Source organism: Lithobates pipiens, unplaced genomic scaffold, assembly GCF_037356315.1.
Source record: "Lithobates pipiens isolate NorthernLeopardFrog02 unplaced genomic scaffold, aLitPip1_a1.2 Scaffold_8, whole genome shotgun sequence".
Classification (NCBI taxonomy): domain Eukaryota; kingdom Metazoa; phylum Chordata; class Amphibia; order Anura; family Ranidae; genus Lithobates; species Lithobates pipiens.
In genome coordinates, this window is record NW_027507903.1 from 429,518,706 (window position 1) to 429,538,759 (window position 20,054).

Here is a 20,054-nt window from a genome sequence, read left to right on the forward strand (position 1 = left end):
TGGATCAGCTGTGGGTGTAGAATTGGGTGTGTTGGGTTGTGCGATACTTTATTTATTTGATTTGTGGTTGGACTGGATGGACTTCTGTCTTTTTCGACCTGGCTACCCATGTATCCTACCATAACTCCTTGCAATCGTTGCAAAGCACGCATCCTGGCATAACTCCTTACAATCGTTGCAGGCACGCATCCTGGCATAACTCCTTGCAATTGTTGCAGGCACGCATCCTGGCATAACTCCTTGCAATCATGGCAAGCACGCATCCTGGTGTAACTTCTTGCAATCGTTGCAGACACGCATCCTAGCATAACATCTTGCAATCGTTACAAGCATGCATCTTGGCATAACATCTTGCAATCGTTGCAAGCACGCATCCAAGCACACGTTCAAGCACAACTCCTGCAGTCTTCGCAAGCACATGCGGAAACACGAATTTCTCACAGTCACTACAAACACATCTCCAGTGACAAACTCCCGTGCAATTGTCGCAAGCACACGTTTAAACACAACTTTTGCAATCATGCCAAGGCTCGCGACTTAGCATAACTTCTTGCAATCGTTCTTTTGCAAGCACATTCTCAGTGGCACACAAACTGGCTACACGTCATTTTCAGCAGCACTTAATTGGCCACTTGTCTCCTGTGGCTTTTTCTTACAAGCCATTCACCGTTTCCTGTCTGTCATCTCTCCCTTAGGAAAGTTGAGTTCAACTTCCGTCCTGTACCAGGATCGTGTTGATACACGCAACTGGCTTCTCTTGTAACACGGTCAGGCTATGCCCAGCCAGCGTTCAGCATTTCTTATCCCTACAGGACCCGGAGAGCTATCTGTCTTTACGGCTCATACAGTAAGATCCCCACTACGAGGCATCCAGAGGCATCAGCCCATAGCCAACGGCAAACGCTCGCCCATCACAACTGCCATCTTTAGGGACATATAAAATCCTCGTATATTCCCCAGTCTAGTCATCCAAGCGGCCATCTACCTGGCCCTTTGTGGTTTTTCCACGGCCTAGCCAATTTATCGTTAGTAGCACTGGCAGCCAGGTTCTACACAGACACCACCTGACGAATGCTCAAAATCTGCAATACGGGCCATTCCCCAGGGTCGATCTTTATGTCACGCCTCCTGGTCTTCCTCTCACGGACACAGGACCCCTCTCAGATCCTTAATTTATATGCCGTGGCAATAGCAGACCTATCAATGTCGGAAGGTTTCTTACTGCATGGATTGGTATAGCGATGTTTATACCACCTACGATGCCCCTGTCACCCCTGGTAGTGACAGATGCCGCAGCCTCCACAGGCTTCGCTGCAATTTTTGGCCACCACTGGTTTACAGAACCATGGCATCAGGGATACTCCTAAACCCCGGGTTTACCTAGACTTCCTCCCTCTTCAAGCTATAACCGGTCATGACAGCCTCTCGACTCTGGGGTCATGTCAGGACAGGACAGGCCTTGGCTTTCGCCACCGACAACTGGGCCGAGGTTGATCTTGTTGATGAAGCCAGGTCTGGACCGCTCTCGGTTATGTCCTTCCTGCGCAGACTGCTGCAGTTATCTTGGCGGCACCAGTTTAATGTCCACTGTATGTTCATTCCAGGCCTTCAGCAATCCCGCAGGCCAAGTCCTGCGTAGTCCTCACTTGGCTCGCTACCAACACCATTTCATCCTCCACCTTGCAGTGTCTAAAACCCAGCAATCTGGCTCCAGGATAGACGTCCATTTCTATAGAACAAGCAGTGCTTGGTGTCGAGTAACCATACTCGACTACCTACTGTCACTCCTACCGGAACGCATAAACTCTAGTCCCCTATTGCCTTTTCGTGCTAACACTTGCGTACCTGCCAGTTTCCCAAACACATGGGGTACTTCTACGCAGCCTACACCTCGACCCCGGTCCATACTGTGGTCACTCTTTAGTATTTGAGCACCCTTGGCAGCATGTTGGCATGGGTCCCAAGTCACGTCATTGAGAGACTAAGCAGTTGGAACCCTGCCTACCTCGCCCAGTACATCCCCAATCCTCGGGTGGAAATGGCACAAGCATTCACCAAACTCGCTCAACTAATTAAGCTAAAACTAATAAAACTACACCCCTACCTGAATGTTTTTGCCCCCTTATTTTGGTATACCGACCATCAGACCAGGGCACACTTCAGGTCCATTTCATGTTTTTAATCTTATGGTAAGGCTATTTGTTCATATCCATATCGGCCATAGGGCTTCGACCATAAGTAGGAAGGCCAGTATGGTGGCCTGAATTTATGGGAGGAGCCCAAAGGGTATTTAACCAGCCCGCTCGCCTGTGGTCTTTGTCGGTTTCCGGTGCGCGTCATCCACCCTCCCATCCCCTTTTCAGGGCATTTCTCAAATTCATTTCTCTTCACAAAATATTAATTTCTAATCTAAGGGTATGCCCCCTTATTTTGGTATACCGACCATCAGACCAGGGCACACTTCAGGTCCATTTCATGTTGTTAATCTTATGGTAATCTTATGTTCATATCCGTATCGGCCATAGGGCTTCGACCATAAATATATATATATATATATATATATATATATATATATACTAGACTGACTGTATATATATATATATATATATATATATATATACCGTATATACTCGAGTATAAGCCGAGATTTTCAGCCTCTTTTTTGAGGCTGAAAGTGCCCCCTCGGCTTATACTCGAGTCACCGCTGTCTGACTGCTCGATCAGCGTATCGAGCAGACAGACGGCGGACATTAAAATTCAAAAGCCGCGCCTCCTTCTCCGCCTCCGCCTGTGATAGGCGGAACACTGAATTTCCCAGCAGTCAGTGTTCCGCCTATCACGGACATCCGTTCATTCTCATACTACGGACGAGTATGAGAGGATGTCCGTGATAGGCGGAACACAGGCTGCTGGGAAATTGAGTGTTCCGCCTATCACAGGCGGAGGACGGAGGCGCAGCTTTTGAATTGTAGAATGGCCGCCGAGAAGAGCGGCGATCCATCGGCACGACACGGGACGGAGGAGGCACGGGACGGAGGAGGCACGGGACAGAGGAGGCACGGGACAGAGGAGGCACGGGACAGAGGAGGCACGGGACAGAGGAGGCTCGGGACGACGGCGGCTCGGGACGGAGGCTTGGGACACAGGTAGGCTGGACACACACACAAGGCTGCACGGACACACACACACACACACACACACACACACACACACACACACACACACACACACACACACACACACACACAGGGATGGATGGATGGATGGATACACACACACACACACACACACAGGGATGGATGGATGAATACACACACACACACACACACACACACACACACACACACAGGGATGGATGGATACACACACAGGGATGGATGGACGGACACACACACAGGGATGGATGGATGGATGGATGGATGGACACACACACAGGGATGGATGGACGGACACACACACAGGGATGGACGGACACACAGGGATGGACAGCCATGTCTCACCCTCGGCTTATACACGAGTCAATAAGTTTTCCAGTTTTTTGGGGGTAAATTGGGGGCCTCGGCTTATATTCGGGTCGGCCTATACTCGAGTATATACGGTATATATCAAATACACTGCCACTAACTGAATAACCTGCCTGCTTAATCTAAATCAAGTTATCTCTCTATCCACATCAACAACACTACACATGGCCGCTGTGTAAGCAGCCTTATATTGTTTGGGACGTGGACTTAGTCCCCCTGAGCCATGATTGGCCAAAAGCACCCTGCCTTTGGCCAATTATGGCTCTCTTAGCAGAGGGCGCTGTGATTGGCCAAAGCATGCAGGTCAGGTGCATGCTTTGGCCAATCATCATACAGCAATACACTGCGCTTGAATTTGCTATTAATGACACATAATGTTCACTCTTCGTCGAATGGGGGGAAAACCAATGTTCGAGTCGAACTTATGTTCGACCCAAACACCAAGCTCATCCCTATAAGAAACCAGTGTAGTCACATCGTACAACCTACGTACTTGTTCTATGTCAGTTATCCACTAAATAGAAAAGCAAGGATAGGAATGACACTTATACTTTCATATATATATACACCTATATACAGTTTCCATGACAATATGTAAAAAAAAATAATAATAATAATACAATTCCACTCACCTTGATGGAAGAAGAGCCCCGACAGCCATAGAACAGCAAGGAATAAGGGAAAGTATTCAGTGCAGTTAACTCTGAAATGAAAACATTGTTTACAGTCACTTAAAATAAATAAACCTAGAATACAAAAAAAATTATAGATACATAGACAGATAGATAACACAAGAATGGATATTTAGATAGACACATAATACAGGGATAGATCTATAGTGATAATACACAGATAGATCTAAAGATAAATAAAACAAAAATTAATAGATAGACTACTGGTCAAAGTTTTAGAATTCCTCCTTTTTCTAGTTTCTATTGACATTTAGGCAGTTTTATGTCTCTGTGTACTCTGAAAAATGGGATTTTTATATACAGCTTACCTGTAAAATCCTTTTCTTGAGAGTACATCACGGAACACAGGAGCTTCATTACATAGTGGGTTATATAGGCACCTCTGGTGATTGGACACTGGTTAACCCCAATTAAGGAGAATTCCTCCCCTATATAACCCCTCCCATATGGGAGGCACCTCAGTTTTTTTAGCAAAGCAATAAGAAACCACGTAAAACCCAAGAGGGGCGGGAGCTCTGTGTCCCGTGATGTACTCTCAAGAAAAGGATTTTACAGGTAAGCTGTATATAAAAAACCCATTTTCTTGATCATACATCACGGGACACAGGAGCTTCATTACATAGTAGGATGTCCCAAAGCAATGCTCAGATTGAGGGGAGGGAGACACAGGTCATAATTATAGACCGCCAGGGACCGGAGGACCTAAACTGCAGCCTGCAGTACACTGCGCCCAAAGGAGATATCCTCTTGCCCTCTGACATCCACCTGATAGAATCTGGTGAATGTGTGGACTGATGACCAAGTTGCAGCCTTACAGATCTGAGCCAGGGAGGCCTGGTGATGCACTGCCCAAGAAGCACTTACAGCCCTAGTAGAGTGCGCTTTCACTGGAAAAGGAGGGATTTTCCCTTTAACACTATAGGCCTGAAAAATAATCTGTCTAATCCACCTTGAGAGAGTGGATTTTGACGCCGCCTGGCCCTTCCGGCAAAATAAACAAGCAATCAGTTTTCCTTATCCGAGCAGTTGCTTGAAGATAGATACTGATTGCCCTAACCACATCCAAAGTGTGCAAAGATTCTTCTTCTGCGGACTGTGGATCTGGAAAAAAGGATAGTAGGATTACACCTTGATTCAAATGGAATCCCGAAACCACCTTAGGTAGAAAGGACCTGTTGGGACGCATGACCACCCGGTCCTTATGAATAATTAGATACGGCTCCTTGCTGGAAAGAGCTGCTAGCTCTGATACTCTTCTAGCCGTGGATATGGCTACCAAGAAAAACAATTTTTTAGTCAGGAGAACTAATGAAGCCAGATGCAAAGGTTCAAATGGTTGCCCCTGCAAAGCCGAACCAAATTCAGATCCCATGGGCATACCGGAGGTTTAACTGGCGGTCTTATCCGCATGGCCCCCTGGATGAAAGCTCGCACCAGGGAATGCGATGCAAGTGGCTTCTGAAAAAACACTGACAGGGCCGAAATCTGCACCTTGATAGTGCTTATGGCCAAATTCATTTCTAGGCCTGACTGGAGAAAGGCCAAGATCCTGCTAATGACATACTTTCTAGGATGCCATTTCCTGAGTTCACACCAGGAAACATATGCCCTCCAGATTTTGTAATAAATAAGCCTGGAGGCCGGCTTTCTGGCATTGACCAGAGTAGAAAGGACTGGCCCCGAAAGGCCACGGTCTCTCAGAATGTGTGTCTCAGCAGCCAAACCGTCAAATTTAGACTGCGTAAAGCAGGATGGTAAATTGGACCCTGTGAGAGCAGATCTGGCCGGAGAGGGAGGATCCATGGCCTGCCTACTGCCAACTTCATGATCTCTGCGTACCACGGTCACCTGGGCCAAGTCGGGGCCACTAAAAGGACCGATTTTGTCTCCCTCTTGACTCTTCCCAGGAACCAAGACAGAAGCGGGCTCGGGGGGAAGGCATAGATCAGATTGTACTGATCCCAGGGAACTGTCAGAGCATCTGACCCCTGAGCAAGTGCATCTCTTGTCCTTGACACAAAATTGTCCAGTTTCCTGTTGAACCTGGATGCAAACAGATCTACGTCTGGAGTACCCCACCTGTGACATATGTTCTGAAACACGTCGGGGTGCAGAGCCCATTCTCCTGGGTACAACTGCTGGCGGCTCAGAAAATCCGCCTGCCAATTTTCTACTCCTGGAATGAAGACTGCAGAAAGACACGGAACATGCTTTTCTTCCCAGACAAGTATGCGATTCACCTCTTTTTGGGCCACCAGACTCCTGGTACCGCCCTGGTGATTGATATAAGCCCCTGCTGTGGCATTGTCGGACTGAACCCGAACAGGGAGACCCCGTAGTCTGTAAGACCACTTTATGAGAGCCATATAAACTGCCCGGATCTCCAAGACATTTATGGGCAATAGCCTCTCGATCGCAGACCATTTCCCCTGCGAGCACGTCTCCTCCAACACTGCTCCCCAGCCTGTCAGGCTGGCATCTGTCGTGATAATCTTCCATGGAAGAGGAAGAAAAGTTTTTCCCTTCAGCAAATTCTTGGTTTGTAACCACCAGACGAGACTCTAGCGTGTCCCTGGGGATAAACGCATAGGAAGATCCAAGGATTGGGGCTTCCTGTTCCAAGCCGCAAGGATGCATCTTTGCAGAGGCCTTGAGTGGAACTGGGCAAATGGGATGGCCTCGAAGGAGGCGACCATTTTTCCTAACAGTCTCATGCACAATCGAATGGGGGATGATCTCCTGCCCAGAATTAGGCACACCAGATCCCCAATGGCCAAGGCTTTTGGCCTTGGAAGAAACACCTTGCCCCGAGCGGTGTCAATGATCATACCCAGGTATTCCAACCTGGTGGCAGGCTGTAGGGACGACTTTTCTAGGTTTATAATCCAACCTAGGCGTTCCAGGTGTTCTAGCGTTCTGGTAACGCTGTGGTTCAGGAACGCTACTGTTTTCTCCATGAAAATGTAAATCGTCTAGATAAGCCATGACGGCTATACCCTGAGCTCTTAGGTTTGCCAAGAGAGGGTCCAGAACCTTTGTGAAGACTCGAGGGGCCGTAGTAAGCCCGAACGGCAAGGCCCCAAATTGAAAATGGCGCCGCTCTATCGCGAACCTTAAAAATGTTTGGTGTGCGGGAAAAATTGGCACATGGAGATATGCATCTTTGATGTCTATTAATGCCATAAACTCTCCCCCTTGCAGGGAGGAGACCACAGTGCAGATTGACTGCATTCGGAAGGACCGGATGCGTAAAAACCAGTTCAGATCCTTCAGATCTAGGATAGGTCTGACACTTCCATTTGGCTTCGGAACGGTGAAGAGATTCGAGTAAAACCCTGAACCCTGTTCTTTTGGGTCCACTTCTACTATCACCCCCTGGGATAGTAAGTGATCTAAGGCCAGAAATAGCGGTTTTTGCTTTACTGGATCCCTGGGGATCCTTGACCTTAGGAAACGAGAAGGTGGAATCTCCTGAAACTCTAGCCTGTAGCCCAGAGATACCGAAGAGATCACCCCCTTGTCCCGGATCTCTTCCTGCCAGCGGGGGCGCCCCTTCACAAGGAAGCTTTTGGGCTCTGCTTGGCAGGCTTTCGCCCCCAAGTCTTTTTCTGCCCCTGGGCTCGGCCTTGAGCCTTTTCTGTAGAGGAGGGTTGAGAAGGCCGTCACCACTGCTTAGAGCTTGATGCTCTGGCAGAGAGAGCACGCCTAAATGAAGGACGCTTGCTCCTTTTGACTGGAAGGAGAGTAGGTTTACCTCCTGAAATTGTTTGGACGAATTTGTCTAATGCTTCTCCAAACAAACGTTCCCCTTTAAACGGGAACCCAATCAAATGCTTCTTGCACGACAGCTCAGCTGCCCAATTCTTTAGCTATAGGACCCTTCGCATGTGTACCAACATGAGAGACAAATGTGATGCTTGTTGGACAGAATCCAAAATCGCATCAATCATGAAACACAGAATATGAGGCAATTCTGCATAATTCTCTACTTCCTCACTGGGAAGGAGCCCAAGCATCTGCTTAACCTGTTCCTTGAGGAACTGACACAACCCCACGGCTGCGACTGTAGGTTGCACTACAGCGCTAGTCATGGAAAAGGAGGCTTTTAATAAAGTTTCCAGCTTCTTATCAGTTGGATCTTTAAATATCTGCGCATTATCCAAGGGGCAAGTCAGGTTTTTATTCACGCAAGAAACAGCCGCATCAACAGTTGGGACCCCCCACTTCTTGCTGAAACTTTCCTCCAGAGGATAATGCATAGAAAACCTTTTAGGAGGAGCAAACAGTTTATCGGGATGTCCCCAATCCTCATACAACAATTCATCTATTAAGGGATGAATTGGGAAGGAATAGGCAGTCTGTGGGGCTTTCCTGACTCCCAGGGAAGAAACAGAGGATGCAGCGACTTCAGCAGCAGGCATTCTGAATGAGGTACGCACCAATTCAGTATAATACTGCACCTGCTTTCTGAGCGCCTGGGAGGAGGGGACTCTCTCCTCTTCCTCTGCTTCATCCGACTGCTCATGATCCCTGTCCCAAGATAGGGATCTCTCCTCATTGTCAGAAGAATCATCTGAGAGAGGTATTTCAGCAGAGGGAGGGGATCTACCCCTTTTCCTGCTATCTTTTAGGGAAGCAGAAATAAAATTCATTATTCTCCCTTCAAAACCCTCCAATGTAGCCCTAAGGGAGTCCTCAGTGACATAAACCGGGAGAGGCTGCAAAACCTGACAGGGGCACTGACTCGTCCTGAGAGACTGGCTCCAGTCTTGCAGGGGGGGATGGTAACTTACAGGCACTTTTATAACCCCTTGACCTAGGCGGTGATTTACCAGTGCTCTTGTTACCTCCCCCTGAGACCCTCTTACGAGGAGACATAGTCCTAAGCTACAAAGCAGAGGTACTAGTACAAAGTGCAATCACTGTTGTGCTTAAAGTCTCACAATAAATATATATGCTTAAACTGCACAACCTGATGCTGAGTAGGTGTCTAAGGTTTGCCTGGATCCAATCCCCTGGGATGCTTACTGCCCACAGCTCCTGTGTCTCCACTTACAGCCCCCTGACGCTCTGGGCTTTTTAAAACTGCCGCCTGGCGCCTGCGCAGTGCACGGCTCACAACCACACCCCCCCTCCTCCATTAGGCCGGGAGGGCGTGCGCGCATGCACGAGGACCGCGGAATCCAGGGGGGGGAAGGAAAAACTCCATCGGAGCTGCTTGGGACCCCCAGACTATGTGGGACCCCTGTATTACCTTTATTGTGGCAGGGACTGCAGTGGAGGCGTGAGACAGCTGGAGAACCAGGCTTCACTGAGCGTGTGTACTGAAAGGCATGTAAGTATGCATCAGGCTGCTCTTACTCCCTCTAGTGGTGGAAACCAGGTAAGACATACAACTACTCAAAATGAAGAAATCCATCATATAATTATATATATATAGGATTAACTTCCCTTACCTGTCCCCGCCGCAGGAATTGCTGAAACAGACAAATTCCAGCCTTCACCCATCGCGGCTGGCAGTGTTAGCCAACCTTCAGGTTTATCTGGGGCTCTTTCTCGGAAGAGCCTCCTACCTGGACCATATAAAAGACTCTGCCAGAAACTTTTGTGCGCTCTGTATAAACAGTACACCAAGTCTGGTTTTCCCAGAGCCCAGTCTTCCAATAGGAGAGAACTTACAGGCCCAACCTCGTTTCTTCGGCTGACGAGGCCCGGGTACCATACCATCTTGGGAGTCAAATATTGGCCCAAGATATGGATCCGGTTTGTTGTAGCCCTTAGGCCCCCGCAGGGACCTGCACAGAGCTAAAGTTTTACGTGACCAACCACCATAGACACTGGCGAAAAAACTGAGGTGCCTCCCATATGGGAGGGGTTATATAGGGGAGGAATTCTCCTTAATTGGGGTTAACCAGTGTCCAATCACCAGAGGTGCCTATATAACCCACTATGTAATGAAGCTCCTGTGTCCCATGATGTATGATCAAGAAATAAAGCATAAAACAAATAAACAACTGTACTTCAAAAAATAAATCAGGGAATCATTTTCTTTATCAAAATGTAATCTAAATGTTTTACTCAAAGTAGCCACCTTTTGCAGATATAACAGCCAAACACACTTGTGGCATTCTTTCTACAACAAAAATCAAATATTGTTTGGAAAGCTCTTCCCAACACTGTTACAGAAGTTCCCACAAATTTGTTGCACTTGTAGGTTGCTTTGTTTTTACCCTTCTGCCTAGTTCATTCCAATCCAGCTTGATGGAGTTTATTATGGAGACTGTATAGCCTTTCCATGATTTGAAGCCTTCTGTCTTATGCCTTTCTTTCCAAATTAGTTCTGATATGCCTGGAGGTATGTTTTGGGTCATCATCTTACTGTAGGATGAACACCTGACAAACTAGGTATATTCCAGAGGGTATTGCATGGTGCTGCAAAATGTTGTGCTAGTAGTTTTGGTTCAAAGTGCCCCTCACTCTGTTCAATTCGCTGACTCTGGATCCTGCAAACGAGCCCAAGACCACCACACTTTCTCCTCCATGTTTGACAGTTGGTGTCATACACCAAGGAACCACCATTTCACCCACTCAACAGCGACCTTGCGTGATGAACCGAAGGTCTAAAATTTTGATTCATTGGTCCATAAGACCTTCTTCCAGTCTTCAATAGTCCACTGACAGTGCTTCATAGCCCAAGTAAACCTCTTTTTCTTATTTTGTAGTTTTAGCAATGGCTTTCTTACCGCCAACCAACCTGACAAACCTAAAGCTCAAAGTCTTCTCTTCAATATTAAAACTGAGACTTGCTTACTTCATTCAGTGTTAAGCTGTGCAATTGCTCTAAAGGAAAGACCTACACAGGGTTACAATGGTCTGTCTGTCGTCCTTTGTTAATTTCATTTTGCTGGCCATTTTGAGAGCAATATACTACTTCCTGCAGCACAATACTGTCCAAATGTTACATAGTTACTTGGGTTGAAAAAAGACACAAGTCCATCCAGTTCAATCAATTATATTGATTAGAGAGTGTAGTAACACAGTCTGCTCCGACACTTCAACAAAAGTTGGGACACCTGTAGGAACTACTAGCAAACTTTCAAGGCTTACAGTGCCTTGCAAAAGTATTCACCCACTTGGCATTTTTCGTGTTTTGTTTCCTCACAACATGGAATTAACATGGATTGTTTGAGGATTTGCATCATTTAATTTACAGAACATGCCCACAATTTTGAAGATTTTTTTTATTAATGTGAAGCAAACAACAAATAGGATAAAATAACAGAAAAAGTCAATGTGCATAACTATTCACCCCCTAAAGTCAATACTTTGTAGAGCCACCTTTTGTGGCTATCACATCTCACTTTGGATAAGTCTCTATGAGCATGCCACATCTTACCACTGGGATCTTTGTCCATTCCTCCTTGCAAAACTGCTCCAGCTGCTTCTAGTTGGATGGTTTGCGCTTGTGAACAGCAATCTTTATATAGCGTGGACATATTTTTGCCTATTAATGTGATGCTAATGTTTTACAATGCAAGCCTATGGACAATTCTATAGCTTAGTATTTGGTGCCATCTAGCGGTCAAATACAGAAAGTGCACTGGGATAACTTTTGTTTTTAACCATTGAACACAGGAAGGAACAAAGGAAGTGACTGTTGTTTTGTTTAGAAGGTTGACCCTTTTTACCCAGGAGGCTTGGTGACCTACCCATGAACACTTTCTCTAGCAGTGCATGCTGGGTAGGACATAAAAGGAACCGGAGCGGCCATTTTAGGTCTCTGGGGATCTTGTGGCCAGCCTGTGAGGATCTGTGGTGAAGCCTCCTGTTACAAGCAACGCAGTTTGTCTGCACAAGTGACCTGACGGTGCCTAAAGACAGTGACCAGATTGAAGATTCAGAGACACTCACCTGCAGATCCACAGTTGTTAACTTTCACACGCAGTTAGACTCACATACAGGCCTCGCTGGGATCTGTAGTCCCACGGAGGAGCAGAGCAACTGACACTGAACAGGCTTGAGGCCTATCTACTTTAACTACTCAAGCCTTTGTAAAATAGTTCTTGGAGTTATACCTGGAGCACCTTGAGCTAACTTTCACCTACCTTTTGGATTACAAATACCAGAGGAGTCATTTCTAGCTAGCGAAGATATGGGAGAAAGTACTTTTAGTGAGGCCTCACATATAACTTTTAAAAGTAGCGGGAGCTCCCAGGTTTAGATACATAGAATATATATATCTTTCATATTGTATTTGTCTGTTGATATATATTGTACTGACATCCTACGTTGTGATGACAGTGCAATCTCTGTAACCACCTGTTTTAATATACTTGCAGTAAAAATATATTTCTGGTTAAGTATCCAGTTGTGTGACGTACTGTTTTTTTTCTCCACCAGGTGGAGCCAGTGAGTCCTGAGGATACAACACAGGTATATTGCATTACATAATATTGTACTGTATTGTATTGCACCACAGCTGTGTCAAGGGGACTGAGTCAATTCAGGGGGGTTCATTAGCAGAGTACAGGCCAGAATCAAAAATTCAGCCGCTCCTTCAGGGGTAAGTGCTACATTTAAGTCTGACCACAGATTTTCCATTGGATTGCGGTCTGGGCTTTGACTAGGCCATTCCAACACATTTACATGCTTCCCCTTAAACCACTCAAGTGTTGCTTTAGCAGTGTGTTTGGGGTCATTGTCCTGCTGGAAGGTGAACCTCTGTCCTAGCCTCAAATCACACACAGAGTGGTACAGATTTTGCTCAAGAATATCCCTGTATTTAGCACCATCTTTCCCTCAACTCTGACCAGTTTCCCAGTCTTGACTGCTGAAAAACATCCCCACAGCATGATGCTGCCACCACCATGTTTCACTGAGCGGATGGTGTTCTTTAGGTGATGTGATATGTTGGGTTTGTACCAGACATAGCGTTTTCTTTGATGGCCAAAAGGTAAAATTTTTGTCTCATCAGACCAGAGCACTTTCTTCCACCACCTCAGAAGATCTTTGATAACGAAACCTGCATAAGGCGGAGTCACGCACTGACGTCATTTCCAGGTGTGATAGCGGTCAGTGAGCTTGTGGAATGCAGCTGGAGAGCACGCTGCAAGTGAGACATACCACGGGTCTGAAGCTGTCATTTCTCCCATAGTTGAAGGACTTTGTGAAGAATTTCCATAGTATGGAACATTTGTTTTGTTTTTTACTTTTACTTTTTTTGTTTCTCTTTCTTTACTGTTTTAAATTTGGTATAAAAACATTTCCTTATTTAAATACTACACTATGGGAGCCCATATCAAATTTTTTGCATGAAAACCTTATCTATACTGGATATTGGAGAGAGCATTAAGAGAGGAGCACAGCTGGTTGATCTGGGCTTGGAGAGAGATTTTTTGCACACCTAATTTCGGTCCGGCTGCGGGATATCCTTGGGAAGTGAATAGGAGCTGGATACTGGTTGGAAAGGTTGGAGCCCGGCTCCATGATCTATCTTGGGAAACAGTATCGGTACATCAAGCCTATATGCTATGCGAGATAACCCTGTAGGGGCTATTGAAGCTGGTGAGTGGGGACCCAAGAGGGTGAGCACTTAAAAGTCGCCTGGAGTTTGTTCCTGTGTTTATCGTCACCAAGCACTTAATTATCACTTAAAACTTTGGTTGGATTGATTTTTTGATCTATTTTTTGGACTTGGCACGCTTATTTTTTGGGGGGTCGTTTTATATAATTTCAACTTTTTTTTTATTTAATATTTGTCTTACACTTTTAGGACTATTTTTATGTATGCTTTTATTCTTATTTATTTTTTATATACTTGCATTTTTGGTATTGGAGTATCCCGGTTTATGTATCACTTTTAAACATTTATTTATATTAAGTTCATATTTATTTGGCAACCTAGTGAGGTTTGCACCACTGGTATATGCACATTGGTAATTTATTAGGATTGCACTATTGGTATATGCACTTTTATTAGTCACTATAGAGGCACATAGCACCTAACAAGTGAACCGGGTCTGTCGCCTTTCATTATATAGGTAGCGCCATTTACCCTTATACTTGTACTATTATCATTCTAGTCCCCTATTGGGGACCTAGCAGGGTAGGCTGCACACGTTATTTCCTCTCTGACCTAAGCGCGGATACATTATTTTATATAATGCCTAACACGCATATGTAAGGAGGTATAATCTGTGAGCGGAGGAAGGAGTATCATAAGCGCTGATCATTAGACCAAAGGTACAATTTTAACTTGGTGCATCAGTGGCCTATACTGCTTCTAGATTGAGGCCTATATTGGGACAAGATTAGGAGCGTTTAGCCTGACATTAGGGTTTGTCTTGTGTTGTGTCTTGCAGAGGTATTATAGACATGTGCAGAGTAAAATATTTCGTTTCGGAATTTCGTTTTCGTCTGAAAACTTAATTTATTTAGTTACTCCCGAAATTCGTTTTTATTTATTCCGTTTTTCGTTCAAAAATTGCATTCGTCCGAAAATCAACATGAATCACGGTCGAATCTGTCTTTGAAGGCTTATGGTGTCTGTCGAATGTATAAAGAAGATTCGACGGAGCTAGTATATAGCATACTTTAGAACCCTATTAAAGTCTATGGGACTCCAACGTTCAAAATCTAAAGTGCTAATTTTAAAGGCTAATTTGCAAGTTACTGTCCTAAAAAGTGTTTGGGGACCTGGGTCCTGCCCCAGGGGACATGGATCAATGCAAAAAAAAGTTTTAAAAACGGCCGTTTTTTCGGGAGCAGTGATTTTAATAATGATTAAAGTGAAACAATAAAAGTGTAATATTCCTTTAAATTTCGTAGGGGGGGGGGTTGTCTATAGTATGCCTGTGAAGGGGCGCGTGTTTCCCGTGCTTAGAACTGTCCCTGCACAAAGTGTCATTTATGCAGGAAAAAAAGTCCTTTAACCACTTTCAGACCGGACCATTTTGCTGGTAAATGACCAGAGGTCTTTTTACACTTTGGCACTGCGCTGCTTTAACTGGTAATTGCGCGGTCATGCAATGTTGTACCCAAACAAAATTTGCGTCCTTTTCTTCCCACAAATAGAGCTTTCTTTTGATGGTATTTGATTGCCTCTGCGATTTTTATTTTTTGCGATATAAACGTAAAAAGACCGCAAATTTTGAAAAAAAATGATATTTTCTACTTTTTGTTATTAGAAAAATCCAATAAACTCAATTTTAGTCATACATTTAGGCCAAAATGTATTCAGCCACATGTCTTTGGTAAAAAAAAAGTCAATAATTGTATATTTATTGGTTTGCGCAAAAGTTGTCACATCTACAAACTAAGGTACGTTTTCTGGAATTTACGCAGCTTTTAGTTTACGACTGCCTATCTCATTTCTTGAGGTGCTAAAATGACAGGGCAGTACAAAACCCCCCCAAATGACCCCATTTTGGAAAGTAGACCCCCTAAGGAAATTGATAAGAGGCATGTTGAGCCCATTGAATATTTTATTTTTTTGCCTCAAGCGATTGAATAATGACAAAAAAAAAATTTTTTTTTTTTTTTTACACAAAGTTGTCACTAAATGATATATTGCTCACACATGCTATGGGCGTATGTGAAATGACACCCCAAAATAAATTCTGCTGCTTCTCCTGAGTACGGGGATACCACATATGTGGGACTTTTTGGGAGCCTAGCCGCGTACAGGGCCCCGAAAACCAAGCACCGCCTTCAGGCTTTCTAAGGGCGTAAATTTTTGATTTCACGCCTCACTACCTATTACAGTTTTGAAGGCCATAAAATGCCAAGATGGCACAAAACCCCCACAAATGACCCCATTTTAGAAAGTAGACACCCCAAGCTATTTGCTGAGAGGCATGTTGAGTCCATGGAATATTTTATATTTTGCCACAAGTTGCGGGAAAATTACAAACTTTTTTTTTTTTTTTTTTTTTTCACAAAGTTGTCACTAAATGATATATTGCTCATGCATGCCATGGGCATATGTGAAATGACACCCCAAAATAAATTCTGCTGCTTCTCCTGAGTACGGGGATACCACATATGTGGGACTTTTTGGGAGCCTAGCCGCGTACGGGGCCCCGAAAACCAAGCACCGCCTTCAGGCTTTCTAAGGGCGTAATTTTTTGAGTTCACTTCTCACTACCTATTACAGTTTTGAAGGCCATAAAATGCCAAGATGGCACAAAACCCCCACAAATGACCCCATTTTAGAAAGTAGACACCCCAAGCTATTTGCTGAGAGGCATGTTGAGTCCATGGAATATTTTATATTTTGCCACAAGTTGCGGGAAAATTACAAACTTTTTTTTTTTTTCACAAAGTTGTCACTAAATGATATATTGCTCACGCATGCCATGGGCATATGTGAAATGACACCCCAAAATAAATTCTGCTGCTTCTCCTGAGTACGGGGATACCACATATGTGGGACTTTTTGGGAGCCTAGCCGCGTACGGGGCCCCAAAAACCAAGCACCGCCTTCAGGCTTTCTAAGGGCGTTACAGTTTTGAAGGCCATAAAATGCCAAGATGGCACAAACCCCCCCCCCAAATGACCCCATTTTAGAAAGTAGACACCCCTAAATTTAGGGGTACACTAGTGAGACTAGGTAATAAATGGCGGGTGCCCTGAAACTATAAAAAAATAACTAACCAACCAGCGTCACCTGTAACAGTTATATGGTGATCACTGGTGAAAGGGTTAACTAGGGGGCAATCAGGGGGCTTTATGCGGTAGTATATGGGGGTCCCTGGCGCTATAAAAAGCTGCGGCGAACCTAAATACCTACCTGCCTAACTAGCGTCACCTGTGACACTAATACAGCGATCAGAAAAACGATCGCTTATTAGGCTGGGTTCACACTGGAGCGATGCGGGAACGCCACGAATGCGCGGCGGGTTCCCGCATCGCATGCCTCCCGGCGGCAGTTCACACTGCCCTATGCGAACTGCTGGGAGTGTCAGTGAAATGTTAATGACACCCCCAGATCAGTTCGCATATCGCAGTGCGATCTGCAAACTTGGATCGCATGGTGTGAACACCCATGCGATCCGATTCTGCTGCGGACCAAAAAAAGGGTCCCGTGCGAGTTTGCGGCGGGTGCGGCGGGTGCGACACGAATTCAGCCATACTATCTGTATAGCTGAACTCGAATCGCACAGAGATCGGATGTGATTTGCACTGCAGTGCGGTGCGAATCACATCCGTTCTCATAAACCGCTGCAATGTGAACCCAGCCTTAGTGACACTGGCGACGGGGGGTGATCACGGGGTTAAACCTTTATTGGGGGGGTTAGGGGGGTACCTTAGAACTAAAGGGGGCTAACCCTAACTGCCCTAACAGTTATTAGTCACAAATGACACCTGCCGGGTGATCAGGGGGTTAAACCTTTATTAGGTAATAAATGGCGGGTGCCCTGAAACTATAAAAAAATAACTAACCAACCAGCGTCACCTGTAACAGTTATATGGTGATCACTGGTGAAAGGGTTAACTAGGGGGCAATCAGGGGGCTTTATGCGGTAGTATATGGGGGTCCCTAGCGCTATAAAAAGCTGCGGCGAACCTAAATACCTACCTGCCTAACTAGCGTCACCTGTGACACTAATACGGCGATCAGAAAAATGATCGCTTATTAGGCTGGGTTCACACTGGAGCGATGCGGAAACGCCGCGAATCCGCGGCGGGTTCCCGCATCGCATGCCTCCCGGCGGCAGTTCACACTGCCCTATGCGAACTGCTGGGAGTGTCAGTGAAATGTTACTGACACCCCCAGATCAGTTCGCATATCGCAGTGCGATCTGCAAACTCGGATCGCATGGTGTGAACACCCATGCGATCTGATTCTGCTGCGGGCCAAAAAAAGGGTCCCGTGCGAATTTGCGGCGGGTGCGGCGGGTGTGGCGGGTGCGGCGGGTGCGGCGAATGGCTGAACTCGAATCGCACAGAGATCGGATGTGATTTGCACTGCAGTGCGGTGCGAATCACATTCGTTCTCATAAACCGCTGCAATGTGAACCCAGCCTTAGTGACACTGGCGACGGGGGGTGATCACGGGGTTAAACCTTTATTGGGGGGGTTAGGGGGGTACATTAGAACTAAAGGGGGCTAACCCTAACTGCCCTAACAGTTATTACAGTCACAAATGACACCAATGCAAAAAAAAAAAAAAAAAAAAAAAAAATGACATTGGTGTCACTGTGACTGGGGGGCAGGGGTAATTGGGGGGGTGATCGGGGGGTAAAGGGGGGGTGTGAGTGTGCCTGGCATGTTCTACTGTGTGTGGGATGTGTTGGTGCAACTTACTGATCCGCTCTCCTCCGTGTCGGAACGAAAAATACCGACACGGAGGAGAGAATACATCACTTCCTCTCCTGTGTTTACATTACAGGAGAGGAAGTGATGTCACCGGGGATTTCCATTCGTCGGGAGCGATCGCGAGGGGGTGGCCATGAATGAATGGCCGTCCCCTCGTCCGGGATCGCTCCCGAACGAAAACCGACCGCCGCAGGCACCGGGCGGGGGCCCGATCGGGCCCCCGACCCGCGGGAGGCAAATCACGTACATGTATGTGCTTATGCCTGCCCGTGCCATTCTGCCGACGTACATCGGCGTGCGGCGGTCGGCAAGTGGTTAAAATCACTCGCAGCTATTATGAATTGTTGGCTCCCGTAATACAGAGAACACTCATTGAAAGTCATTGATAAAAAAATAAATAAATAAATAAATAAAAAAGCGTGGGGGTCCCCCAAATTCAATTACCAGGCCCTTCAGGTCTGGTATGGATATTAAGGGGAACCCTGCCTCAAATTTAAGAAAAAATTTGACGTGGGGTTCCCCCTAAATATCCATAAACAGACCCTTCAGGTCTGGTATGGATATTAAGGGGAACCCCGGTCAAATTTAAAAAAAAATTGACGTGGGGTTCCCCCTAAAAATCCATACCAGACCCTTTATCCGAGCACGCAACCTGGCAGGCCGCAGGAAAAGAGGGGGGGACGAGAGAGCGCCCCCCCCTCCCTCCTGAACCGTACCAGGCCACATGCCCTCAACATTGGGAGGATGCTTTGGGGGTCTGTGACCCCTCAAAGCACCTTGTCCCCATGTTGATGAGGACAAGGGCCTCATCCCCACAACCCTGGCCGGTGGTTGTGGAGGTCTGCGGGCGGGGGGCTTATCAGAATCTGGAAGCCCCCTTTAACAAGGGGACCCCCAGATCCCGGCCCCCCCCCTGTTTGAAATGGTAAGGGGGTACAAAAGTACCCCTACCATTTCACAAAGAAAGTGTAAAAAATGGTTAAATAAAACAAACACACTTTTGAAAAATTCCTTTATTAAAAATAAAAAACTAAAAAAAAGATTCCAGCGGCGGTAATCCACTCTTGCTATCCAGCGACGGACGATCATCTCTCCAGCGATGTCTCATCTCATCCAGCGCAGCGATCCATCCTTCTTCTGTCTTCGTGGAGGAGACACTGCAAGGATTCCGGCGGCTGACGTTTCTTATATACGGAGGGCGGGGCCACCCATCACCTGACCCCGCCCCCCTCTGACGCAAGGGGAAACCCGGGGTTCCCCGTGACGTATGGGTGACCCCGCCCCCTCTGATGTAACGGAAACCTGCCTGTGTTACATCAGAGGGGTGCGGGGTCACCCATACGTCACAGGGAACCCCGGGTTTCCCCTTGCGTCAGAGGGGGGCGGGGTCAGGTGACGGGTGGCCCCGCCCTCCGTATATAAGAAACGTCAGCCGCCGGAATGCCTGCAGTGTCTCCTACACGGAGACAGAAGAAGGATGGATTTGCTGCGCTGGATGAGATGAGACATCGCTGGAGAG

The 20,054-nt window shown here is 46.3% G+C and overlaps 1 protein-coding gene across 1 annotated transcript in view; it reads right to left on the minus strand.

Annotated features, from left to right (window-relative positions):
• The window catches only part of LTC4S (leukotriene C4 synthase), a 236,324-nt gene that overhangs the window by 104,530 nt on the left and 111,740 nt on the right, over positions 1 to 20,054 (minus strand). The window contains exon 4 of the mRNA XM_077474284.1: positions 4,157 to 4,227. Within this exon, the coding sequence (XP_077330410.1) occupies positions 4,157 to 4,227 (71 nt within the window). The remainder of the gene's footprint in view (positions 1 to 4,156; positions 4,228 to 20,054) is intronic.